General features: G+C 39.9%; 1 protein-coding gene across 1 annotated transcript in view; it reads right to left on the bottom strand.

Moving 5' to 3' along the window:
* The window catches only part of Wdr72 (WD repeat domain 72), a 166970-nt gene that overhangs the window by 133847 nt on the left and 5849 nt on the right, over window positions 1-27274 (bottom strand). Inside the window, exons 2-9 of the mRNA XM_076937869.1 lie at window positions 13035-13214; window positions 10140-10246; window positions 6136-6214; window positions 4606-4780; window positions 3792-3868; window positions 2686-2805; window positions 1400-1545; window positions 929-1025 (exon numbers count right to left, since the gene is read on the bottom strand). Of these exons, the coding sequence (XP_076793984.1) occupies window positions 929-1025; window positions 1400-1545; window positions 2686-2805; window positions 3792-3868; window positions 4606-4780; window positions 6136-6214; window positions 10140-10246; window positions 13035-13187 (954 nt within the window). The 5' untranslated portion in view covers window positions 13188-13214. The remainder of the gene's footprint in view (window positions 1-928; window positions 1026-1399; window positions 1546-2685; window positions 2806-3791; window positions 3869-4605; window positions 4781-6135; window positions 6215-10139; window positions 10247-13034; window positions 13215-27274) is intronic.

The raw sequence follows: 27274 nt of genomic DNA, 5'->3' as shown, positions 1-27274 counted from the left end.
GAGAGATTTTTAACCAAGGTTTTGCAGCAAAACATTAAAGGGGCATCATGGCTATGGGGCTTCCAAGAGCTCTGCTGCCTAATTAATCAAATCACTGTTCTGCCCACAGCCACATGCTCTCATGCCTGATATGTCACTAACGAAAAGCTCTTCCTCTTAGTGAAGTACCTTTTGGGGTAATTAACTGATGAGTGACTCCACAGGTTAAAAATCACTTTGAATAACACCCCTGGAATAAAACAGTTACTTAGAGCTCAGATGTGGTTAACTGTCAAAGGTATAGTTAAGCCAAGTAGGAAGCTTACAATTATATTCAACAACCATCTGCTGTAAACCTTAATTATGGTTGTCTGAAGAAAATTTTTTCTCTCATAAGAATAGCTAAGTACATGTAAAAACGGTCTGGGTGTATAGTTGAGCTTTGGGGGATTTTTTGTTTTTGAAGTATAAAAACCATTTCAACAAAATTTCAGAATTGGAGCAGGTATTTCAGAATGTTAAGAACTTGCTGTGGGATAGATCAAGGAAAAACATGGGACGTATGTGTGTATGAGAGAAGCCATAAAATAAAATTCCAGTAATGGTGCATCTAGGTAAAGGGCAGGTACATGTTAATCATACTATTCCTATAAACTTTTCAACAATTGAAACATTCCCAGCTACAGTAGGCAGTCAATATTTATGGTGGTGAAATCAGAATTTTAATATCTTCTTTATTTACTTCTACATCTGTAATCTTCCTATAATGAACAAGCATTGTTGTATCAATCAACAATTCTTATGGGCGACGTTTTCTCTTTGGGAGCCATTAACACTCAAAGTTGATTTTCTCATTAACAACTTAATCTAATGCTTTGATTTCATTTTTGCAAGTCTGAGTTTATTCCAAAGCAAAAAAGCCAGTTGGAGGCCACTCTTCTTGCCTTACCTTATTTTCCTCCACAGAAGTGGAGCAGAGTAAGTGAGGGTAGACGGTCCCCTTCAGGACGCCTCCATCGGCAGGGCATGTGCATTTGGCGAGCCCACTACATGGGGAAAATTATAAACAAAATTTAGGGTCTTTCATTTGCTTCCTTGTCCCCTTCCACTTTCAAAAGCCGGATGGCACCGTTCGAGTTTCTAAACTCCAGTTAAAAATTGTTGGGTTAATAATTCCGAGTGACTTTTTGAAAGCCCTGCACCAGCTGTACAAGTTCTACATGGTTAATCTCATGCCTTCATCCCCTGCTGTGCTGTACAAAGGCAGAGGCCTTGCAAGCCCAGAGTAAATCTTCCAGTGCCAAAGTTGTTTTGTTCTGGGTTTTGATCAGGGGCTGCATGCAGAGGGTTTTCCATAATAAACCTCCCCAAGTTCATTTTCTACCTGAATGTTCTGAACGCCGCTCCCATCTGAGCCCACCTGTTCAGCAGCTGATAGATATAACTGTGGCCGTCTTCTGTCCAAACAAGGATCCTGTGGGCAGCAAGCACCTCTCCCCCAGCAAAGAATTGTCCATCTCTGCTAACTTCAGTCCACAGAAGGGAAAAGTCACAATAGTCATAAATCTGCAAGACAGTGCAGTTGTACATTAATAAAGGCTGGAAATAGAGTCTGCCTGTAAATTAGCAGTGAGTTATGCTTATAAAGACTATAGAGATGATGAAATTAATGCTACAGCCTATTGCATATTAAAAACATACATACTGTACTCATGGGTGAAGATAAAATGCAGTTTTCTAATATTTCACAAGACTTCTTCTTTCACATTTAGCCTAAGGCAGGTTGCAGTGGATAAAGATATCTGGCTGGCTTATTCTACTGTTAAGCATGGAAAGTCAAATCCTAAATTTAAAATAGTTTTATTCTTCCCACATGAATAGTCTCAGTATATAGCACTTAAATTTTCCTTATATATAAAATATTTGTATAATAGAAAGCCTTTGCTAACTTGAGTGCTTTAAGTTTTTGACAACAATATATTATTATGGCACAAGTCAGATAGACTTCTGATAGCAGTTATGTAAAACATTAAAGAAAATCAAGCTGCCATTGGATGATAACTTTGCTTTACTTTCGGAGAAATCACAGAATAGATCCACAAGAAAAGAAGAAAAGTCCCCTAAAACATAGTAGTGACACAACAGAAAACAATCCAGAAATATGGTCCATCTATATTTGTAGTAAGTACTATGATCCTATAAGTAAATTCAGACATTGTTTTTAAAAACAATTGGAAGATTCGATTCTTTTTTAAAAATTTGTTTTTATTTTGTGTGCATGAGTGTTTTTTTGCATGAATGCATCATGTGCACAAATTCCTGAAAAGGCCAGATGAGAACATAAGATCCCTTGGAAAGGGAGTTGCAGACATTTGTAAGCCACTATGTGGGTGCCAGGAAGAGAACCTGGTCTTCTACAAGAGGAGCTAGTGCTCTTAAGCACTGAGACATTTTCTCCAGCCCTTAGAAATGGTTTTTATTGTCATTTATTTGTGGCTGATAAAACTAGAATTTATTGGTACACATACACTATCTTAGGGAGCACAGTAACTGAGTGCACATCAGTAAGACAGGCATAAAAGACTAATTGCTCCATGTCTTCACATTATTACATGAAGGATATTTTTCCCAATATTTAAACCATATTTTCACTGTTTGACTCAACAGAAAAATATTACAATTGTACATCACCAGCACTTTCAATACCTTCCAACACTTAGAAAATACCACCAACAGAAGTCTTTCTGTGTAGGTGCAAAATCGTATTGCCTGACAGTTGAAGGAGTCAAGAAACTTGGATTCTTTTTCATAGACATCTTGCTTTTCCTTTAAAAGGAAAAAAAAAACATTTTAATACAAAGTCCAGGAAATGTCCACATAAACAAAAGGCACAATTCTCATATCCAAGACAGAGCTCCTTCCTATCATTATGCAGGGGAAAGTATCCAAGGTTCCTTTCCAGTGTTTTGACCTAAACATTATTATACAAAGACGCTATGAGCAGAAATTCCCCTAAGATTCAAGGACTTATTATTGAAAATCAACTCAACACGATTCTACGAAGAACAATAGTAAGTGGTAAGAACATGAAGTTACTGTTCTGCAGCCAGAACAAACAGGGGAGGCCACAAAAATGTTAAAATTCAAAATAACAATAACACACCAAATCTGTAGTGTCTTAATGACGAAAACCACAAGGAAATAATACAAGAGGTGCTTTGGAAAAAAAAAAAAAAGACAGGTATAAAAGACAACAGTGGGCAGCAAAACCTTCTGTAGACTTCTGATATTGCTGGGTAGTATGGGGCTTTCTAAACAGTGAAAAGCAACTCAATGAAGAAATTGCCACAGACTGTGTAGGGAAACCTAACGCACACTGTGTTTCACCTTTTGTCGGTTACTTTGACCCTAGACTGATGGTAGGAAGCAGGTGGCTATGCCAGCATCCCCAGAAAAGTGGTCCTCCTATGTATCTGTCTGTTACATCTCCCATACCCTAGAAGAGTCCTAGTGGGAGGAGACAGAACAATGTCTACTCATATTTTTTAAATTGAAAACATAATCTTTTCCTCTCCCTATTCCTCCCCTGCATGTGTGTGTGTGATAAATAAATAAATAAATAAATAAATAAATAAATCTATACTATGTATGGAGTCATGGTTGGAAGGACACAATTCAAATGTCTCGGTGCCCACCCCTGGAAAGATATCATTTAAACCTTTAACTGTGAACATGCATCACTCTCTCATGGTTTGAAATTTTCAATGAATAGTGATTGAAATAATGAAAAAATGAGTGGTTTCCAGGCCAACCTGAATGCTGTTGATGGATGAGGAGAGGTCCCATACTTTGAGCTCACCGGTTACAGATACAACTAAGAGAGAGTCTTCTGCAAAAAGAAAAAAGGTCACATATGAGCTGTCAGCCAGGGGACCAGGATATTGTCAGTATTACCTCATAGTCACTCAAAGATTGCAGAGGACTGGGTCAGAAAGATATATTTAGCTTTGATTTTCGTTAAGGGAATGATTTCATTCCAGGTTCTAACACCCTATGTGTGTGCAGAATACAGCTAAAGGAAAAGTCATGGCACCTGCCAGGCAATGGTTGTGTTGAACCTGTTACAGATGGGAATGTAGAAACAATTCCCATTGTATGTGGGCATTACCAACTACAGAAACTAAGTTTCAGTGGTATATCTAGAAAAAGGGTCCCACTGCTACAGAGAGAGAGGTGGGGGGAGGGAGAGAGGGAGGGAGACAAGCAGAAAAAAAGAAAAGAAGGGGAAGGAAAGAGAATGGGAAGAGGAAAAGGAACAGGGAAGGAAGAAGGAAAGTCAGAGACAGAACACACAAACAGCCCAACTGTCTGCCCTCTCAGCAAGCAGAACTGAGAACTGGGTCATAAAAACAGATTCTCTTTTGCGTGTCTTCACCTCCTGTTGGCTTCCTTACTTGACCCACTCGTGGAGGAGATCTGGGTTTCCCCTGCCATGGTTTAAAGAGCTGCCCCTCCCCCCGAACAAGGTGAGCACCAACAGTGACTCAGCTCTAGCTTGACAGTTTCCATAGCATCTCACCAGCCTCTGCACAGTCTTAGACGCTGAGACGCCCACTATTACCGTACCTTGAATTCTCACGGAGTGAACGATGCACATGCATTTCATCCAATCGGGGGACTGTAAAGAGGAAAAGGTGTGCAGGACAGCCAAAGTTCCAGCATCAAGGACGAGAACATCTTGATATTCCCCACAGCACAGCAGCCAGCCCTCACCAGTCATCCGGAAGGCGCAATGGTAGTACTATGGGATGGCATTCCAAGAACAGCACTTCAGAGATGGGTAGCGTTCACACCATCCTAGCTGTGTAAAAACCTCTCGATTGAATTCCAGTCGGCCTCTTCTCTCCTCAATGAACCCTCTGAACTAGGTAACACCTCAAATTCCCTTCATTAACCCCAGACTCTTGTCATGTTGACTTTTCAGCTTAGCTTCAACCCCCAACCCGTGTCCCAGGTAAAAGGAGAATTCTTTTTAAAAGAAACACTATGAATTATGGCACAGTGATAGGTACATTATTTCTGCAATGTTATTCAGAGCTAAACAATAACAACCTGGGTTTTCTACTCCAGTAGTACTGCTAAAAATTGGTAAGACATAAAAGTATTTCAAAAATATTGGGGAAATATTCTTGTACCAAATACACTTTGGAAGTATTTTCTATTAAAGACCAGGTTATACATTCTACCTTGCCCCTGAGTTCTGCATCTGGGTTCTGGTCCCAGGAGAAGAGGAGAGAGTAGGTGAGTATTGCCATCTGAGGTAGCAGAAGCATGAACAGTGGGGAAAATATAAAGTCATATGGGTGTTGAAATTCCCCCTACATTTGTAATCTGTCCATCAAACTCCAGAACCTACTTTAAAAATGGTTAAGATAGAGTTCCTGAGTTCCACCTCAGGAATCCAAGAAACAGAAAGCACCTGAATTGAAAAAATATAAAAATTATAACTAGGTTTCTTTTCTTATTTACAAAATTTTTTTAAAAAAATGAATACATCCACCAGAAGAACTAGTTAAGATTTTTTAATGTGGCATGAGCTTTACTGCTTTCTTAAGATTTTTACAATTTTAATTATGGGTATGTGTGCATCAGTGGGAGATTGGGTATGTGCACCATCTGCAGAGGCTAGTGGAGGGCAGGGTATCTTCTGAATATCCTGCAGTTAGATTTCTATGCTGGGAACCAAACCTGGGTCCTCCAGAAGATTAGTGAATGCTCTTAACCCCTGAGCCATCTCTCCAGACCCAGAAAAAGTTTCATGTTTTATAAAAAGCACATCGTTAAAGCCAAATCTTCCCATGTACCTGTGGATGTTTTGTGTCACTTAGGAAATGTGAAACAATATAAAAATTATTTTTTAAAGGTAAGAATCAGAAACGAAGTAACTAAGGACAAATGCTGTTGAACAATATCTTTAAACTGAGAGGAAGACCAAGATAACAGACAATTACCGGTGATATTTTTCCACCATGGAGAAAAAAAGAAAATGCAAGAAAAGAATATCTTCCAGAGATATTAAGTGCTCAGATAGATAGAAAACACTATACATCGGTTAGAGTTTTGGCATCTCAAGTGTTCTGAAGGGAACGCACTTACGCAGATGGCAGTGTGCCTGTAAGGAAGGGTGGTCTTCTCCACACACTGGCCACTGCTCACATTCCACATGTACATCTCCCTGGAACAGAGAACTCCATATTATTCTCTCCCATTTCCACACAATTGGCTGGAATAATTTTTGTGCCTCCAAGTTTTTCTTTGGTGATGCACGTAGGTGCAACCTGATCGTGTAGCTTTTTGTTACAGATTACTGGGCAGGAAAATGCTGTGGTCGTTAGCAGGGTTGACACTCCGTTGCTGTATCATTTTGTTTGGGTAACGACCCACTGCCTACAGCCTGCAAGCTTTGCTTTAGGACCACCCTGGCTAAGAACAAATTGTGGGGGTTCAGCCATTGTGGCCTTCAAGAGGACAGGACCATGGTCCCTCCAGGTCTCTCCATAGAAGTAGAATCATTTAAAAAACAATTTATTTCACTAACCTTAAACTACATATTCTGAGGAGGACACACATCATATCTGTGCAAGATCTCTCCTCTCTTTCTGTCTCTCTGTCTCTGTCTCTCTCTGTCTCTCTCTGTCTCTCTCTGATCTCTCTCTCTCTCTCTCTCTCTCTCTCTCTCTCTCTCTCTCTCTCTCCCTCCCTCCCTCCCTCCCTCTCTCTCTCTCTCTTGCTCACTCGCTCTCTCTCCTCTCTCATGAAAAGAAATAGCACCACCAAGAGGCCACATTTGGTCCACCACAGCACAGTTTCTTTGATGTATTTTTCCCCTCATGATTTGAAACCCTGAAATAAACAAGTCTTAACAGTTGATATTTGTAAAAGCCCTCATTATTTTTTTTAGGACTTCTTGTTTTAATTCATGTTATGAAGGTATAGGCGGTCTGTACAATGATACTGTGAAATGTGCCAGGTAGTATAAACCTTGAGGAATTCTGTTCAGTGAACCAAGGCAGCCAAGTCAGTGTTACAGCATAACAGCATAACTTCAATACAGAAGCGTGCGTGTGCGTGTGTGTGTGTGTGTGTGTGTGTGTGTGTGTGTGTGTGTTAGAGGAAAACAACAAGCTTTGTGAGTGTTGTGAGAAATGCTGCAGAGCCATCTCTCCAGACCCAGAGAAAGTTTCATGTTTTATAAAAAGCACACCGTTAAAGCCAAACCTTCCATGTACTTGTGGATGTTTTGTGTCACCCAGGAAATGTGAAACAATATAAAAATCATTTTAAAGATAATAATTAGAAACGAAATAACCAGGAACAAATGCTGAACAATATCTTTAGAATGAGAGGAAGGCCAAGATAACAGATAATTACTGGTAGTATTTGAGATAAAAATAAAAAAAATACAGATTAATATAGATTAATGCTATTAAGTATTGCATACATTTGATGATTTTCGGGGTTTTGTTTTGCTAACAGAACACTAGGAGTCAATATTCTACACCAGTCATTCTGAAACCGGAGTGCTTTTGGTTCCCCAATGTCAACCACTTTCCAGGAACGACCTTGTTGCCACTAGGAACACACTACTGACATCTAGTGGGCAGAGTGCAGAAGTGCCACATCCACCCTGCAGTACACAGATCTCCACAACAAAGGATGCTCATTCCAAAAGGCCATAAATGCAAGGTACACAGGTGTGCCCTAGAATCAGAAGAAAATATTCATAGACCTTCACTTTGTTTAACTAACTGCATCCCAAAGAGTTTTCAAGGTAACCTGAAAAGTCATGTAATTTTACAAAACAGGAGGAAAAATTTGTGTGTCCACAAACACACTGTGCATTTGTGTGCATGCAGAAAAAATAAGAAAAAAGGAAATAGAACTTAAATATATATATATACATAAATATGTATATATAAGTATATATATGTATATATACATATATATACACATATATGTGTATATTTGTACATATATACATAAATATGTGTGTGTGTCTATATATATATATATATATATATATATATATATATATATATATATATATATATCCCAAAAATAAAACCACTAAATAACATATCTAAAAGGGAAATGAAGGATATAGAAATCAAAGGTAAGGAAACTGAATTCTAAGTAGCCAATGGCATAAAATAACAGAGTAATGTCGTTTAGCACTGTAATTTATGGTCCTTCCTCTGATCAACAAACACCTGAAAGTATTTAAAATACCCCGGCAATCCTCACCCCATGGCTGTTATTAGATTCTACCATGTATGTTTTTTTTAAAAGCTCTTGGTAAGCTGATATGTTTTGAAGTAAGTTTATTTTTAAGCTGGTATCTGTAATAATCAGTTTAAAAAGATTTATTTTATTTTTATTTGTGTGTATGCGTGGGGGGAGTAATGTATATGCACATGTGAGTTTAATGCCCATAGAGCCCCGAGAAGGATACAGGGTCCTCTGGAGTCAGAGTTACAGGCAGTTGTGAGCTTTCATGTGGGTGCTGGGATCTGAACTTGAGTCCTCTGGAAGAGCAGTAAGCATTCTTCACTGCAGACCCGTCTCACCAGCCCCACATCTGAACTCTCTTTTCTTGATTCCTATTCTCTTTGAGAGTTATCTGCTCCTAATTCTTTATTGCTGTCTCTGAGCTTGGTAAGCTACGATTTCTCATCGGAGCTCCAGATTCCCATACCCACCTGCCTACAGATGTTTTCATTCATGTGGCATCTGGGAGTTCACACGCCTTGGGGAACACCCTCTCCCCTTGTTGGTTCTCTGTCAATGAATGGTCTATCCACACGTAAGATTCTCAACTTAGTCTCTGTCTCAAACTTTCCCAGCTGTCTACAGTGGGCACATGAGGCTTTAAATATGATCTCTAGGATGTAGGAATAGAAGGATAGTCTAAGACTGTACTGAAAATGCAATTTACTGGGCCCAAGGTCACCCCTATGAACTCATATCTGCAGAATTATGGCCCAGAACTCCGCACTGAGCCTTGGCAGGTGACTCTGAGATGACTCCGTCTTAAGGACCCTCATCCTGGCAGAATCTCCATTCTGAGTTCAGACACTTACCTACTGCTCTTCCACTGGTGACCAGAACTTCTCATAACATATGGAAGTCCCCTCTACCAATACCAAGGCTTTCTGCTTTACAATTTTAATTAACCATGTTGCATTAACTCTGTAAGTGTATTAATATAAATTTTAATATTACCATACCAACCTCATTTGGTTGGCATATGCCTGATAATCTTTCCCACCCGTTTTCTTTTAAAATATCGTTTACGAAACCTATTATTTTTACAACCATCTTTCCCAAGTCTCATTTTCTTTTATGTTTTCTTTGATCTTTTATTTTTCTGACTGTCTGGCAGTAGCTGCAATGTAAAGCATGGGCCTATCATGTAGCGGAGATTAGCGTTTACCAAAAGTTACTCCGCCTGTCTTACTGTGTGCTTTCCTTTTGCATGTGTGGAGGACAGTGGTCCACACTGGCTGTTTTCTTCAATCATGATCCACTTTATCGTGAGTGTGTGTGTGTGTGTGTGTGTGTGTGTGTGTGTGTGTACACATATGTGGTTGAACATGGAGAGTGGGAGTACAACTGTGTGTAGGTTTTCTGTGGGTGCTACTTTTCAATTGCTATGGGAAAAAAAGCAATTAATATCAGTTCCTGGGTTAAGGTTCCTTAAAGTTCCTGGTTAAGGATGACCTTCAACATGTGATCCTCCTGCCTTAGCCTACTGAGTGCTAGAGTTACAGGTGTTCAATGCCACACCAGGCATGAAGTGCTTGGAGGCCAGAGGTCAACATTGGGTGTTTGTCTAGATTGCTCTCTCCTGGTCTCTCATGACATCTGGGGCTCGTCAATTTGGCTAGAATGGCCAGACAGCAGCCTCCAGATCTCCTGCTGTATTCAGCACTCCTGTGCTGTGGGGTTATAGCTTTTATCATGGTTGCTGGGATTCTGACACAGGAATTCACATTTGTGTGCAAGCACTTTACCCACAGGTACATCTCCCCTCCACTCCTTTTTAGCTTTACAAAGGAAGGTAATGGAGACAGAGGTAAACGTAGACACCTGTCACTCACCCGTTCTCTGCAGCACTCACAACATAGGGCTGTTTGGAGAAGTCTCTTGCTCTTGCCAAACACGTCACCGAAGCCGAATGACCAAAAAGAAGTTCTTTAGCTGAAATCTAAAAATATTGAAAGTGGGGTTTTTTAACAACTCTAAGCTTCCAGGGATAATAATAATAAATGATAACACATATCCTTTGTTGTAGATAGTCATATGCACTTTAAGACATCAATGGGAACTACTTAAGTGCCAGTGGTATCTCCCAATTTTGACAGCCAAGTGTCTAAACATATCATCAAATGTCCTTTCCGAGGCAAGCTAGCCTCCTGTTAAGAACTACTGTTCTAACACCAAGAAGATGGCTTGCTACTAAAGAAACACCACGGGGCTAACTATTGTCTACTTAGGATCTTCACAGGGTGGCCTAATTAGCCAAGCCCTGTCTCTCTTATACTGTGACTTTCTGGGTCACCAGTACAGGTGTCTTCCTTCAAGTCTGAACTCTAACAAGCTGTTAATATGCACTCAGAGTTCTTGGTGTCCAAATACTAAATGGATATCAGAAACATGCAGAAAAAGTAGGGTAGTAGGAACTTAAATTTATTTGTGTGTGTGTATTAAAATAAAAATTGGCAAATGAATTCATTTACAAACTACATTGATTTCCTGAGATATTAGACCATTTGCATTTTGGTTTTATAGCAGTTTCATCTATGCCTTTTAACCAATTTAAGTATATGGTAAATAAATGCTTATACTAGATATCCCAAGCTTCATAATAATTCAAAAGAAATATTAAATATGATTTCTGCCCACAGAGAACTTATAGAGATATCACATATTTTTTCTCTTGTTTTCCATTATTAATCTCAAGTACATTGACAGACACACTAGACATAAAATGAAACATTGGCGAACAGTATATATGTTGAGATAGATGTGAACTATGATGCTTACACTGCATCTAAGATGGGAGATGTCCTTCAACAGAGGAATGGATACAGAAAAGGTGATACATTTACACAATGGAGTATTACTCGGCAATTAAAAACAGTGAATTCACGAAATTCTTAGGCAAATGGATGGAATTAGAAAATAGCATCCTGAGTGAGGTAACCCAGTCACAAAAGAACACACAGGGTATGCACTCACTGGTAAGTGGATATTAGCTCAAAAGCTAATACCCAAGATATAACTCACAGACCACATGAAGCTCAAGAAGAAGAAAGACCAAAGTGTGGGTGCTTTAGTCCTTGTTAGAAGGAGCAACAAAATACTCACAGGAGCAAATATGGAGACAATGTGTGGAGCAGAGACTGGAGGAGGGACCATCCAGAGACTTGCCCAATCCCAGGTGCAATCACCAAATGCAAACACTGCTGTGGATGTCAGGAAGTGCATGCTGACAGGAGCCTGATATAGCTGTCTCCTGAGAGGCTGTGCCAGAGCCTGACATATACAGAGGCGGATGCTCACAGTTAACCATTTAACTGATCACAGGGTCCCCAATGGAGGAGTTAGAGAGAAGACTGAAGGAGCTGAAAGGGTCTGTGGCCCCATGGGGAGAGCAACAATACCAACCAACCAGAGCTCCCTGGGTCTAAAACAACAGCCTGGGAGCACCTAGGGAGGGACACATGATTCCATCTGTATATGTAGGGGAGGATGGCCTTGTCGGGCATAGGTGGGAGAGGAGATCCTTGGTCCTATCAAGGCTGGATGCCCCAGTGTGGGGGGACTCAAGGATTGGGAGGTGGGAGTGGGTGGATGGGTGGGGACAACCCTCCTAGAAGTAGGAGGGGATGGAATAAGGGATTTCTGGGGTAGGGGGATGGGGTAGGGGGATTCCACATCTGAAATGTGGAATTCAAATTTCTTAAGCTTATAGTGAGCTATGGATTGCTCAGCAGGCACTTCAGCCAGAAAATAATACAATAAAAAGATGTTCAAAGATTAGCAAGAGACTCAGGCCATTTAGGAGACTGAGTTTAAATGGAGAACACACATTTTTGCATTTCTATGACCACCACCGTTTTTGAAGCGCATCTCCTGCAGTGCTCCCCACCCCCTCCCCACCGCCCCCCCAAAAGTGTTGGTCAACATTAAGCTGAGCTGCTCTGCTCTGCGCCTGTGCGTCTTGGCACTCCTACAGTAGAAGTGGTTCAGTGACAGGTGGCGTTAGTTAATTACACTATAAAATAGAATTACAATTAATTGTTAATTTCGGTTTAAAAGTGACAGACTTTAAAGGCTAAAAATAGTTTTGATCTTTAAAAGGCTTCTTAATGAGGGCAGTACACTTTAAGTACATCATTAGTTTAATTGTTCAAATTGGGTCTAGAGACTGCTAGAGTTAAGCAAATATCTATTCCGATATGTTAAATGTTTATGACTTGGGACAGAAACAATTAATCGCTAATCGATGGGTCCAATACTAGGTGAGGCCAGGTTCTGAAGTCAGAGGACAACAACAGTAAATTGAATGTAGAGGTTTTGATGTGGTCTGTAAAAAAGCATTGCAAAGCAGAGACTCCAAAGAATAGCAAGAAGCCTAACCCATCAGAAATGTCCAGATAATTAAGATATTACTCATTTAGTTAATAGTGGCTTTCAGGAGTGCCTTTTGTTTATATTAATGGGCCATTATTCTTTAGAACTATACTTAAACATCTATAGCTCACTTACTCGCACATATAATTCAGAATAGAAAACAGAAAAACTCGGTACAGCTTAAAGGGTGATAACACTTAGCTAGCAGCTAAGATTGTTAACACTATTCATAATTTTCACATAACATCTTGATCTATTCCATAATGAACACTTTTCCCACCACCCTGCAAGGCTTTACCATGACTGTAGGTCTGAGAAACAGAGTGGACTCTTTCAATACCTGTGACTTTACACACCTTCAGTTCAGGCGAGAGACTCCAGAGGCAGAGCTGACCCTCCTGACTTCCAGTCACTATGGTTTGCTGGTCATCTGTGATCATGATAGCCGTGATGCTGTGGGGAGGGGCTGTTCTTCCCCAGAGGGCCACAGCCTGCAGGGCACCTCTCATGTTGGACAAATCCCAGATACAGAGAAACTGAGACAAAAAAAAAAAATTACATGGTTATCTTCCTTAAAATTGGGGGAACCGGCATCTGTGATTCCAGCAATGGAAAGCTGAGGAAGGAGTTACGGCACAAGTTCAAGGTTGGCTTCAACTATATAGTGAGTTAACAGATCAACTGCATTTGAGTACCTGTGATGGAAGACACTGTGGCCATCTCTTGCAAAGCCACATACATATTTGCTCCATGACCCAGCCATTCCATTCTATGCCTTATTCAACAGGAAAAAAAAATATGTTTATAGACAATTGCTATGTGTACAACCTTACAATAGCTAAAAGCTGTAAACAAGCCAGATGCCAACGAATAGATAACCAGATGAATCAGCAGAGACATCCACACAACGAGATACTATCCCTCAGCCAAATAAACGACTCATTGACCCACACTACATAAATCCCAAAACAATTACCTGAAAATTTCAAATACCTTAAAGAACAATGCTGTATGATCCTCTGGGTTAAGGACTAGAAAATTCATATTAATACATAGAAACGAAAAGCAGAGAGCAGGGCAGTGAAGCCCTGCAGACAGGAAGAAGCAACAGGAGAGAGTGAGGATCCATGGGGAAACATGGAGAGGTTTTTTTTTTTCTAATTTAAGATTTATTTTATTTGTAATTAAATGTATGCATGCATATCTGTGCACATGAGTGCTGTGTCTGAGGCCAGAGCAGGGTACTGAATTCCTTGGAGCAAAAGTTACAAGTGGTCGTGAACTGTCTGAAGGCAGAGTTGGGAACTGAACTCTACTCCTCTCTCTGAAAGAGCACTGTGGTATACTAAACTGATGAATAATCTCTGCAGGACCCAAATGTTGTTGACAGCTTTGAGGGTGGTGAACATGTCCGTTGTCTGAACTCTGGTGATGGGTTTATAAGTGTGTACATATAACAAAACTTATACTTCAATGTATATATTTACTACATATTTATTAAAATATTTCGCATGACCATTATCATTCATTAAAGTTGGATTTTGTTTTCTTTAGGGGAGCATTCTGGAAGATATTGTAACAAACCATGTCTGAACAGAATTCTTAAGGAATCATAACTACTATTCAACTACTAAATACACCACTTACTAGAAATGGGTAATAAAATACAGGAAACAATATTTGTCCGAAACTTAATATTTTTAAGTTACATTTTCTCTAATACCCTCAACACATAGAACATAAACAATGTATTTCATCTATAAATATTTATAATATAATGTATCTTAAATGGTCCTTGACCAACCAAGAAAACACAATAACAATTAGATATTCTCAAGGCTCAATAACAAAGAAGACTTGTATAACCAGGCCTGACAAATTTAGGATTCCCTACTAGATGGAATATTATATTAAATGCATATACTTAAAAGGGAAAATAAAGGAAAAATGAGTTAAATATCAAAAGTAAAATTTTATGTATAAGAACAGCTAGATAGGCACAAATAATTCAAAAGAAATCAATATAGAGAAAATTATAAATAATGATAATAATAATGATGGTGATAATAATTTATGAATCAAACACAGTTACTTGAAAAATGTTATACAAAATAATTTTGGGAAAAGAAGAAATTAAGTCAGATAGCAGATACAACTAAAGTTAATTGTTTAGGTTAATAATAAACCTAGGGTTTATTATTAAAATTATTAAATTTTATTATTAATTATTAAATTTTATGTAAGGTATATTACCTTACATAAAAAATCATAGAAAGTTCAGTAAAATAATTTTCAAAGAAGATATTAAATTCTGAACTGGATGAGTTTAATATGGGTACATGAATCACCTGCAATCATTGATAGGAGAATTCACTGTCTGAGCTACACATCATATATATATATATAATTTCTCCAGAGTACCAGAAAAATCGGTGAAGTGAGGCTGCAATGTTACAAGACTAATGAATACATGTTGATGTGTGAAAACATATAGGATCAGCATACATAATTTATATTTTAAAATGTGTTTTATTTTTAATCGTGTGTGTGTGTGTGTGTGCGTGTGTGTGTGTGTGTGTGTGTGTGTCCTGTGTGGGTATGTGCATATGAGTGCAGTGTCTGTAGAGTCCAGAAGAGGGCATCAATCTCCTGCAGCTGAGTTATAGGAGTCTGTGAGCTGTGTGACATGGGTGCTGAGAACCAAACTCTGATTCTCTAGAAGAATATCACCTATTCAACTGCTGAGCATCTCCAGCCCCTATACATTGTCTTCAATAAAATGGTAGCCCATTTTACAGCTCACAGGTTAAAAGAACTGCTCTTGAAACAGAAGTAATGGAAAACTGGGGATCCACTGGAACATCCAATTTTTTTCAGTCAAATTTTTTAAAAGAGACTCTATAAAGTTGAAGTGTTTCTGTCCATATGTAAGAGGCCCCATATATATCTATACATATATATATTTGAGGCATCTTATATATCTCAGGAAATCACTGATCAAGGAAAACCTTTAAGGACTGCGGTCCAGGGTCATCAGGGTCATGCGTATGTGAGACAATGGCTTTATCCACTCAGTTCTAATAAACCAAACTTTGTTGTTTGGGTTCCAAACTTCTTGTGTGCATCCCACAGCAATCTAATTATAGACAGTCTATATAAACTATAAAGAATTTCCCTATTCTGTTTCAAATAATGAAGTCAAGAGAAGTTTAAAACCTTTGGAATACAGGTTTACAAACCTGTAGAGATAATGATCATATTTCTAATTTGAATGCCTAGTAATATTTGGAGATATTTTAACTGTTATAGGCTCTTATTTATCCTTTAATGAATTCTAAATCTGAGCTACTTAAGTATAGTTGAAACACATACTTCTGTTATAGAACAACAAATAAACAAAAAGAACAAAACAACCTCAGACAGGAGATTACAGACTTTTAAAAGGGTAAATAAAATTGCCTTCTTTTTAATCTTTATTCACAGTAACAAGTATATCTTAAAGTTTATCAACATAACTTACATAAATAATGTAATCACTATCATATGACATGATCAGTATAGATACTGAACAAGGATGTAAACAATCAAATACACACAAAACCTCATAGTCGTAAGTGACTGTCAAATAACTTCCCCTCAAATACTTGACAGTTACTGACTCAGACACCACAGCTTATCTTCCTCAGGGAGGTCTCCAGAATGGTCATAGCTGGTGGACAGAATATCCTGGAAATGAATAACCCCAAAGTTACTGAGTTGCACACACACACACACATCATTGACACCACTGTTTTCCCAAAGAGGCTTTAACATGTAGAAAGTGTACTGAACACTTGAGAGCATGTGTTAGCATCAATCACATATAGAAAGGTCTGACACTGTATCAATCTTTCTTTTGGAGTTATCGCCAATCTTCAGTAGTCTTGTGTGGATAGACACATGACTGTGTCATTTCTCAATGGCAAAAGCTTTAAGGGGAAACTGTTTTAGTCCAGGCACTAAAGATAAGACTCAGTGGATAAGAACGCTTGTTGCTTTTTAGAGGATCCATACCTCACAATTCTAAGCACCTACACCGTGGCTCACCACATCCTTAATCCAGTTCCAAGGGATGTAATGCCCTATTCTGACCTGAGCAGGCACCAGGTATGCACACACAACACACAAATACATGTAAGAAAACAATCATGCATATAAAATAAATAAATCTAAGAATATTTTAGATTTAATAGTTAAAGGGCCTATTATAATGCTGAATTCGATACTATTTAATTAGGTTGAAAAACAAATACAATATATATGAAGTAAAAACAGCATTCTATTTTACTTCTAAAATTACAGTTAAGCATGCATTGTAAGTCAGCTAGCTACATGTCAAACAAGATCAAAATGTCATTTTTGACATAATGTTTAGATGTTTTCTGTGCTTAATAAAGCCAGACCTGCTCACTTTTCTATTTTCAGCATTTTTGTTTCGTGAATAAGAGAAGATCGTGAGACTGGTCCTTGAAAATGGTTTTGAACCATTCACGTCCTGAGTTGCAACTATTTTTACTTTCTATGAAAAGTCCTGTAAGGAGAATACTGATAGTCATCCAGGAGAATGGACCTCATTCCCTGCCACTAACAGATTACAGAACCTCGGGGAAATCTAGAAGGCCAAGCCACAGAAAGAGAATAAATAAATAAATAAATAAATAAATAAATAAATAAGAAACCAGCTCCATCCCATCAGGTTGAAAGGAGCATGAGGCCGGGAGTCCCTGGGTCCTCCCGTTCCCCCTTTCCCCATATTGCTCCTGTTTGGAAATCTGGCCAACATCTTCCTGTATTTTCTCCTGTTATCTGCTGGGAATGAGAAGCCACCCATTCAGGGAGCGAGGTTTCACTTTCTTTGTCAACCACGTCTACCACTGCTTCAGCCCGGTGCACCGAAATCATCATGACTCTGGTTTTTTTGGTTTTTTGTATGTTTGTTTGTTTTTGCATTTCTTTTTTAACACCCTTAAGCAGTAGGGTCAGTTCAGTGTCCAGTGTTAGCCTATCAGATGACTCCTGAAGATGGAGGCACGCCCATCTTTACAGCCAGAGCACAGAACTGCTCTGCGGATTCCAGTGACAGATCGCTACTCTGATAAAATTGAAGAGCGGCTTCCCAGCAGTGTGCCCGCCACACAGCCCTCAGGAAAGGTGAGCCAAGGTTGGGGAAGAAATCAAAACTCTCTAGCCTGTGTATTCAAAGGATGTAAGGCACTAAATAGAGTAAAACATGACCAGTGCAGCAACAATTTAAAAACATAGAGGGCTCAAGCCATTAGCGTTTGGGAAGATGTACCTGCCCCTAAGAATCCAGCTTTCTGGTCACGCAGTTAAGCTGGCAGCTGAGTACAGCTGCAGGAACTCTCAGCACGTGCTCAGATTGCCTTTAAGTAAGCCGGGTTGAAAGGTTTAAACATCAGTGCTCAGCTTATTCTAACAATGGGTGCCTCCCAGGCACTTTGCAAATCTGGTCTCTGCCATCAAGCAGGAAACACCTAGGAAACTGTGAGTCACTGCCCTGTCCTCACCCTAACACCTTGCCTGGCATTCGCTAAATATTTCTCATTCTTTAGTTGAGAGCCTACTCTTTAATGGCTGAGCCATCTCTCCAGCCCAGCTACATATTTCTTAAGTATTGATGATATTCAAACTAGACAGTGGGGAAGAGACTTTTAAGATGTAGTGGTTGAGAACTAGAAAGATGACTTAGTGGATAAGTGCACTTGCCCGTTCCAAAGGACCCATTTTTGGTTCCTTGAATGCAAGTTGGTCAGCTCACAAACACCTGTACTATCAGTTCCAGGGGATCTGACTCTCTGCTCCAGCCTCTGTGTACCAGCACATGTATGTGAACACACACACACATATGCACTGTACTCACACACTAATGCACACAAATGTACACACATGTGCACACACAAAAATAAGATATTAAATTATGGAGGTAAACTCTCATCATGTTAATGAAGAAGTACAGCAAGAGTGACATCACTTCTCTAGGAAAGAGCTTTCTTGGTCTGGGAGAGCACACTCAGAGGAAAGTGATCGATCACTCCAGGCCCTCCGCCTGTATCTCACCAAAAAGAACAGACATACTGGGTGCGTATCTAGGACGTCATTATCTCTATCATTTTCAATGAAAACGTTTCCTTGAGAAAGAAAAAGAAGCAAGAAGATATAACAGAATGAGTCATATTCATCTCGGCCTCTTCCTCTTCTATCTCAGGGCTGAGGAACTAACCTTGGAGCCTCGTTTTTCTCATCCATAAAATTGGAAAATTTTACCTTTGAGAATTGACACTAGGTTAACCATTTCTGTACAGTTTACTCATTGTCTGCCTCACTTATAAGTGGTTCTCAGCATGTCTACAGAATGAATGACAAAGGCAACTGTGATATTCTCTGTGGCTGGAGATACATCATAGCTGACTCACAACAGTTTTGCCAGTAGAAAAGTCCTGTGTTTACTTTTGACTCTACCATTTATTTCTAAGAGGCATTGTGGATATATCCAGGACATTTGGCCATGACAGCATCCAATTCATTATGATTAATTTGAAATTCTATGATGGTATGCTAATCAACTACTGAGGAGAAAAATTATACCTGCTGTAATGAAATAAAATTATACAAAATAAAATCACAAGCTAACCAGTTAAAAGTGAATTTCAGATAAATGACCTTTTTTCATGAAAGTATTGTTTTCTAGTATTGTGAAAGTATTGTTATTCCTTTTGCTGTGATAAAACATACCAACCAAAAGCAACTTATGGAAGAAAATAATCAATTTGCCTTACAATTCCAGGTTACAGTTCATCACTGAAGGGAAGTCAAGACCATAGTCAAAAACAAAAGGAAACCAATGTACACATACTGTGTGCTGCCTACTTGCTCTTGTCTAACTCTCTCCTATCTCATATAGCTCAGGTTGCCTACCTAGAGAATGATGCTGCCCACAGTGGATCAGGCCCTTCTTTATCAATTAATGATCCAGACAATCCCCTTCATACATGCCCATAGGCCAGCCTGATCTAGAAAGTTTCTCAGCCGAAGCTTCTCAGACAATTCTAGGTTGTGGCAAGTTGACTTTTAAAATCGACCACTAATTTGATTTATTCAAAACCCTGAAAATTCTAACACTAAAAAATCATTACTACTCTTTAGGTAGAACATGCTTATAAAGTATTTATTGTCTCCTTAAAGATGAAATATAACTCTGTTGCCTAAGTCTCTGGGGGCTTCTGGTAATCCTGAGCTAAAGACAGCAGTGTTGGAGGTAACAAGCACCTCTCCCATTTTTACAGATGAGAAAATCAAACTTCTGGAAAGCTAGCCACTTAGTCAAGGTAACCCAGGTAAAGAGCAGCTAAGCCAGAACCAAAACCAAGTCTCTTAGCAAACCGTACAGAATGCACAGAACCCAGACTTTCTTATCAGAAAGTCTTACTGATCAACCCAGGAAAATTCCTTTGTGAAAGGCAGACAGACAGACAGATAGGCTAAGCCAAGCAACAGGACCCTTTATTTAGTACGACCTTCATACGGCATCCACTGCTCTTAAAGTTGGACTATCTCCCGACTCTTTCTCTATAAACACCATGCCAGGCAGTCGCAAAGTATGACATGATTACAGCTGTCCTCTGTTGGCTGTTGTCATCTTCCCTCATGATTTGTTCTTACCTTTCTGGTCTACCTGAGACCAACACAGTGATTAGCATGATGGACACCTGGTTCTGCTATTGGTGTCTACAGGACCCTGGGGTTGACTAACTTAATCATAAATAGTTTTGTTTGGGGACACACCCAGACTCACAGACAGACCAGTCTAGATCCTTTGGCTGAGGACAGACCAGAAAAAGAAATTACCAAAGAAAGTCCTGTGGCACAAGGTATGAATTTTCATAATAGCCTCCTGAGCAAGGGAAAACGCCTGTGAGAAAAGACTGCATCCGTGATGATGTGAGCTGGAGTCTCAGGTCTGACCAGTGTGGCTTCAGGGAGTGCCTCTGCTAAGTGAAGGGGAACAACACTGCGTCCCTCTAAACCCACAGCCACGGGAAGGGACTGGCATGAATCACTTCAAGAGTTGCTTTTTAAGTTATCAAAAGAAATAGCTTGGTCAGCCTTAAGCCAGAGAGAGTTTTGTTCATAGGTTTTGAGTTTAACAGAATTGCAGTGTTAAAATTCATTGAATTGTATTCTTGAAATGAGTCTGGTTCACAAAAATAATGAAAGTGGATATGAAGCTAATAATTTTTTTCTAGTTTCAATCATCACCACCTTGTGATGGATAACTGAATAAAATAGTAATTGTTACCGCAAGTGTGAAATTCCAGGAATCCAGTAAGGCCATTTTTTTTGTACAGAGTTTGGAACTGGACAAGTGTTTGAATGGCTTCCTTTATCTATCAGTGAGATGTTTTTATTTGTGAGTTAATTATATTATGGCAATTTTATCTTAAAAACATCATTTTGGTTATTGTGCACAAATTGCCTTTATAAACCTCAAAAGAACAGAGATGTGTAACAGGAAGAAGTAGGCTGGTACTGTCACACAAAGTGTGACCAAAAAAAAAAAAATGGCAAAGTCCAGTTTCGTTCTGAAAAATGAGGCAAAGCAAACTAAAGAAAGCAACAGAAAGACGGAGCATCTACAGCCCTGTCGTCTGTGTGGGCCCTGCCATGTCACAACAACCTTAACCACAGGGGGTGTGAAGTAACCTGGACCCGTGGGAACCTGAGATTTCCTTTGCACTTGGCATGGCCCCCACAGAAGTGTGTCTTCCAAAACCTGCCTCCTTACAGAGGTTTCCAAGCAAAAGATTTCTTGAATATTAGATAAAACAATAATAAATAAATTTACTGAGTTGATGTCCAAGGCAAATAAGAATAACACACACACACACACACACAAACATACACACACACACACACTCCTGTGTTCTACCCTCAGAAGCAGCAAGACCCTGTTCTCTACTCTTAGAAGCATAGCTACTTCCAAATTAACCCTTATCCAGCATTAAAGCCAAGCTCCTTGCCAATACAAGTAAATGATTAGCTGCCACTTAGAAAACTTTAAGACATAATAAAAGCAATTTACAGCAAGCCTGTAGCCAACATCAACTTAAATGGAGAGAAACTCAAAAGCCATTCCTCTAAGATCAGGAACAAGACAGGGTTGCCCACTCTCTCCACACTTATTCAGTGTAATACTTGCAGTCTTAACTAGATCGATAACACAACAGAAGAGATCAAGGGAACACAAATAGGAAGTATACACAAAAAAAAAAAGAAGTCAGAGTATCCTCATTTGCGGATGATATGATGGTGTAATCAGTGGCCCTAAAACTTTTACATCTGATAGATGTTTTCAGCAAAGTAGCTGAAATTAATACACAAAAAAGGTAGTCTCCCTGTATACAATGGCAAACAGATTAAGAACAACCTTTCCCAATAGTCTTAAAATATAAAATATCCTGGGGTAACTGAAACCAAGCCAATGAAAGACATGTACAATCAAACTTGAAGACATTAAAGAAAGAAACTGAAGAAGATGTCAGAAGATGGAAAGCGATCCCCCGTGGTTAGGTTTTGTGAGATTCCCATGTGTGTAACCATGTATGTAACCATGTGTGCCTCTGCATCTCTGTATGTTTCTTGTGCTTTTTCTTTGGCTCTTTTTCTTGTTTTGCTGATTTGTACTCTTCTAATCTTATTTTATTATTATTCCTTAGATCTCTGTTTGTTTGTTTTTAAGGAGAGATAGAAAGGGTGCGAATTTGAATGGGAGAATCTGAGAGTAGAGACAGACTTGAAGCTAGAATCAAAATAGCCTGAAAAAAAAATCTGTTTTTAATAAAACACATCAAAAACAAAAAACCTGTGTGACCCCTACAAATTGGAAAATCTTTTAAAAAAATAGTAATGTTTTAGGAAGACATTACTTTATTACCTTAGTAGGTAACAACAATGCTAAAATTACTCAGAGATCAAGATAGGAATTAAGCAGATAACGCACATTAATGTCTGCAACACAATACTCATGACTCAGACCATATAATAAAGCAACTCTCCCAAGGGGTAGCCCCCAATTGCTGGAGAGCTGAAGATTCCAGTGTAGTTCCCAGGTCTAGCTACTCGTCCTCATACCGTGCCCACCCACTCCACCTGCTTCTTGTTCAGCTGTAGCCACAGCTCTGACAAAACTAAACATCCAAGTGTGTTTCCTGCAGTTATTGTTAGAGAGATGGGCGTTAGCATGGGAAAAGAAACTCGAGAAGCTCAAGGGAGCCTTTTGTGAGTGACAAACTATTTCACATCTATTCAGCCTGTGAACAGCTCAGAGAACTACAGTCCCCACATTTAAAACCTCGGGGTTAGGCCTTAAAGGGCATTTTGTTTTCTTCAGGGGTTGTTGTTGTTGTTGTGCTGTTTTGTTTTAGATTGTGCTACATTTAACTATCCAAATATTTATATTGAAGGGCATTTTTAAACTTAAAACCATCTAGCCTGCTTTAGTCCATTCTTAAAGGATCTATTTCATTATTTTTTAATTATGTTTGTGTCAGGGGGAGACACACATGAGTGCAGTGCCCACAGAAGCCAGAAGAGGGCGTCAAATCTCCTGAAGTTAAAGTTACAGAGGACCTGCAAGCCAACCGATTGGATGTGGGTGCTGGAACCAAACCTAGGTCCTCAGGAAGAGCAGCAAACTCTCTCAACCCTTAAGTCTTGTCTCCAGCCCTAAGTTCATTCTTAATTAAATCAAACAAATACTTACTGGGGGCTAAACAGATGCAATTGTTGGGTTGGACTGCAGAGAATGAGGAAGAAGGAAAAACAAACTCCCTGCTCTCAATGTCTTTACTACTGAGTCACCTTGTGGTTAACTTTAAATACTCACTTGTGTGGTTGGCAAAGCAGTTGTTTTTGTGCCTGTGAATTCTACAAACCTACTTCAGCATTGAGTCAGATGTTTTTTTCTCATATCCAAGAACAATACAGAAAACAACTGGCCTAGTATATTTGCTTAGGTTAACACATGGAAAATATTAAACTGATCTGTGTAAGAATAAATCTCTGCTTCCTATTTGGCAATGGGATCGCCTCCTCTGACGTGTTCCTGCCCATCATCAAAGTGGGGATTTCAATGCTGCTCCTCTCGACTCCACAACTCTGTGTGAAATGAACAGTCATTTATATTAAAAAATAAATAAATAAATACAGTGCATTACATAAGCATATCATTGGGAATCATAAATGTCCCCAGAATTGTGGCATTGCATATGCTGGTTTTATTTTTGAAAATGCCCAATAAACTGGCATCACATGTTCATTGTGTGCTACTGGACATGTGACTGCAATGCACTGAAACAGTGACATCCTATTCTTCAGTAATTCATTTCAGCCTAGTTTCTTGGCAACGTTTCTCATAACTCAGGCTGGCCTTCAACTATCTATACAGCTGAGGATGGCCCTGGTCTTCTGATCCTCCTGCCTTCACCTCCTAGGAGCTGGGATTTGTAAGCAATCTTTAGCCACTGTGCTGAGCTCCCTCTGCCTCTTTCAAACCCCACTGCAAGGGCTGAAGCGATGGCTCAGAGGTTGGAACAGGTACTGTTTTGGTGGAGGATCTAAGTTCAATTCCTAGCACCTGTGTTAGACAGCTCATATAATCTAGCTAATTATAATTACAGACTAGAATTTAGTTCCTAGGGATCCAATGCCCTCTTCTGGACTCTCTGGGAACCGTCACTTTCATGACTATACCCATAAACACATACTTTAAAGTAAAAGTAAAAGTGTTGAAATTCTACCAACCCAAGGGATATCCCATGTACTCTAATACCATTTGTTTAAATGTTAATGTCGTTTAACAAAGCAAAGTCCTTCACCACATGAGCCTCTTCTTGCCACTTTAATACTCCCCACTTTTGCCTTACTCTATTTTTCTAAGTGTGACATGCTAGTCTCCTATAATAACTTCCTTGTTTTTATACCAAGTTTCACTTTCTGCTACCTCAATGTCTGCCTTATTAATCCTTACATTTTCTCTCCAACTGGCCTCTCTTCTCTCTGCACCCTGCCTTACCTAAATTTGTTTGCATTTGCTTCAAAATACTTACTGAATACTCTCAGCAGGTCAGAGAGTTTGCTGCACTGTAGAGATTTCCATGAGAGAGACTAAGACCCTCACAAACCACCAACAGCATGCCTGTGTCTGAGGAGTAGGTGCCTGACATCCTTTTGGGATGTCGGGCACCATGTTTAAGCAAATGCAGGAGCCTGTGGGGAAACAAATAGGGCATGGGGACAGGGGTGGGGCTGGGATGGGTGAGGGACATCCACAGGAGAATAACAGGGAGGTCCAAAGCCCAAATCATACATATGTGCTGAGAATCATTTCCACCTTGTCTGGCTGTAATAGTCTGTGCTTCCACCACTGGGTCTAGCTCAGGCTGATAAAGCACAGGCTATCTGCCTTCTAGAAATCACAGCAGCAGCTAAGGAGCAGTGTGGTATCAGCAGGAACAGAGCTCCTGCAGGTGGGGCTCACACTGACCGGGGGGGGGGGGGGGGGGGGGGGGGGGGGGGGGGGGGGGGGGCGGGCATTTTCCAGAAGTTGGCCCGAGCTAATCTCTCAGTCCTGGCTCTTCCTGACAAATATATTTTCCAGAGGTTCAGTTGTCTCTTAGCTTTGACTCTTGCACCACGTTTTTTTTTCTCCCAGTTGCACACAAGCCAGTAATGAATGTGAGTCCCCTGCCATTGCGTCTGCCTCTTTTTCCTCCTGAGAAGGCAAAGAGCAGTGGGCTACCAATAGGGGAGCAGGTCTGTTTAAAGATGCCTACACCTGTGATTTTGGTACTTTTTGTCAGCGAGGTGGCCAGGACTAGGCTGTATGGAAGCCTTTAAGCCAGTGGTTCTCATCTTTCCTAATGCTGCAATCCTTTAATACAGTCCCTCATGTTGTGGTGAGCCCCCAATCATAAAATTATTTTAGTTACTACTTCATATTTTTGTTTATATCTGTGTTTTCCAATGGTCTTAAAAGACCTCTTCTAAGGGGTTGTGACCCACAGGTTGAGAACCTTTGCTTTAAGACCATCTCTTGTATTACATGCTTACACCAACTGAAGCCCAGGATGCTTGCAGGAGGGTGAGCAGTAGAAGGATACAGGACTCAAGGATTATAACACAAAGGAACCTTGTCCTACTTAAATACTTGATGTGTGCAAATTTGAGTGGGGGTCCATTTGTATTCACTTGCCTGTGGAAACCAGAGGACATTGTCAGCTGTCATTCCTCAGGTGCCACAGACCTTTTTCTTTGAGACCAGATCTCTTGCTAACACAGAGCTCACTGACAGGCTAATTTGGCTGAGGGTCTAACTCCAGCCTTCTTTCTGCCTGTCTCTGACTCCCTACAGCTCCTCCTCATCTCTCTCTCTCTCTCTCTCTCTCTCTCTCTCTCTCTCTCTTTCTCTCTCTCTCTCGTGTGTGTGTGTGTGTGTGTGTGTGTGTGTGTGTACATATAAAGTCTGTGAGAATTGTGAGAATTGGCTCTCACCTTCCACCAAGTGGGACTGAACTCAGGGTCTTTGTCTTGGCAGCAAGCACCTTTACCCATCCCTTCTTACCTCTTTTGGATTTCTGTCATAAATCAGACAGCCAAAAAGGCCATCCAATCCTTTTTGGATTCCTTATGCTATCACTTTATGACATGGACTCTCCTTGGCTTTGACTCTTCTCATGTCTCCTTCTTTGAGAATATATCCAAACTTCACATGGCTTTTCCTCCCTTCTCAGTCATAGGAAACCTTACAGATCCCACTTACACATGCTTACTAAATGCTAGCTACTGCTCCAACACTGGTCTGGGCATCTACCACCTTCCCTATTTCATCTGCAAACCTGCCATTTAGTAATTATCTGCAGGGAAAGAGGTTTGACAAAGCTGAATTCCGTGGTGAGAAATAATTATATGTTATGTCTGTCTGACCTCGAAGCCCATCCCACTTCTCCAGGAGATTGAGAGTGGGCATTAGAACAGCATCATCTCTTATTTAAAGTCCACATGAGCAAACCTGTACCCCTAAGAAATGTTAGCAACACAAAACAAATACAGCTTGAGCTCAGCCACAGGGTGACCGAGGTTCAAGCTACTCTTTAGTCTGAGGGTGAATCTGACAGGAGATTCTTGTGCTTAACCTACAGATGCAATTATTTTATACATACAGAGTCAAAGGTATAGTTTTTCAAAGTACCAGGACTAAACAACAAAAAAAAAAACAAAAAAACAAAACAAACAAACAAACAAAAACAAAACAGGAGAAAACCTGTTGAAGTGACTAGGCATCTAAGATCTCGAAACTCTGAGATGATGTCCACACAGGGCATGCCTTCCAGTTAGGAGTCCCCAGAATGACTTCATCCAGACCTAGGAGTGTTGCTTTCTAAGCTTCCCCAGCCTCTTTCTGTTCCAAAGCAGCCCCTGGCTAGGAAGAGTGATCCCTTTGCTCTGCTCTGCTAGGTTCCTACTGACCACAGAAGTCATT

The sequence above is a fragment of the Arvicanthis niloticus genome, chromosome 7, assembly GCF_011762505.2.
Source record: "Arvicanthis niloticus isolate mArvNil1 chromosome 7, mArvNil1.pat.X, whole genome shotgun sequence".
Taxonomy (NCBI): Eukaryota; Metazoa; Chordata; class Mammalia; order Rodentia; family Muridae; genus Arvicanthis; species Arvicanthis niloticus.
The sequence above is the reverse complement of the archived record's forward strand: the minus strand, read 5'-3'. Positions and strand labels throughout refer to the sequence as shown.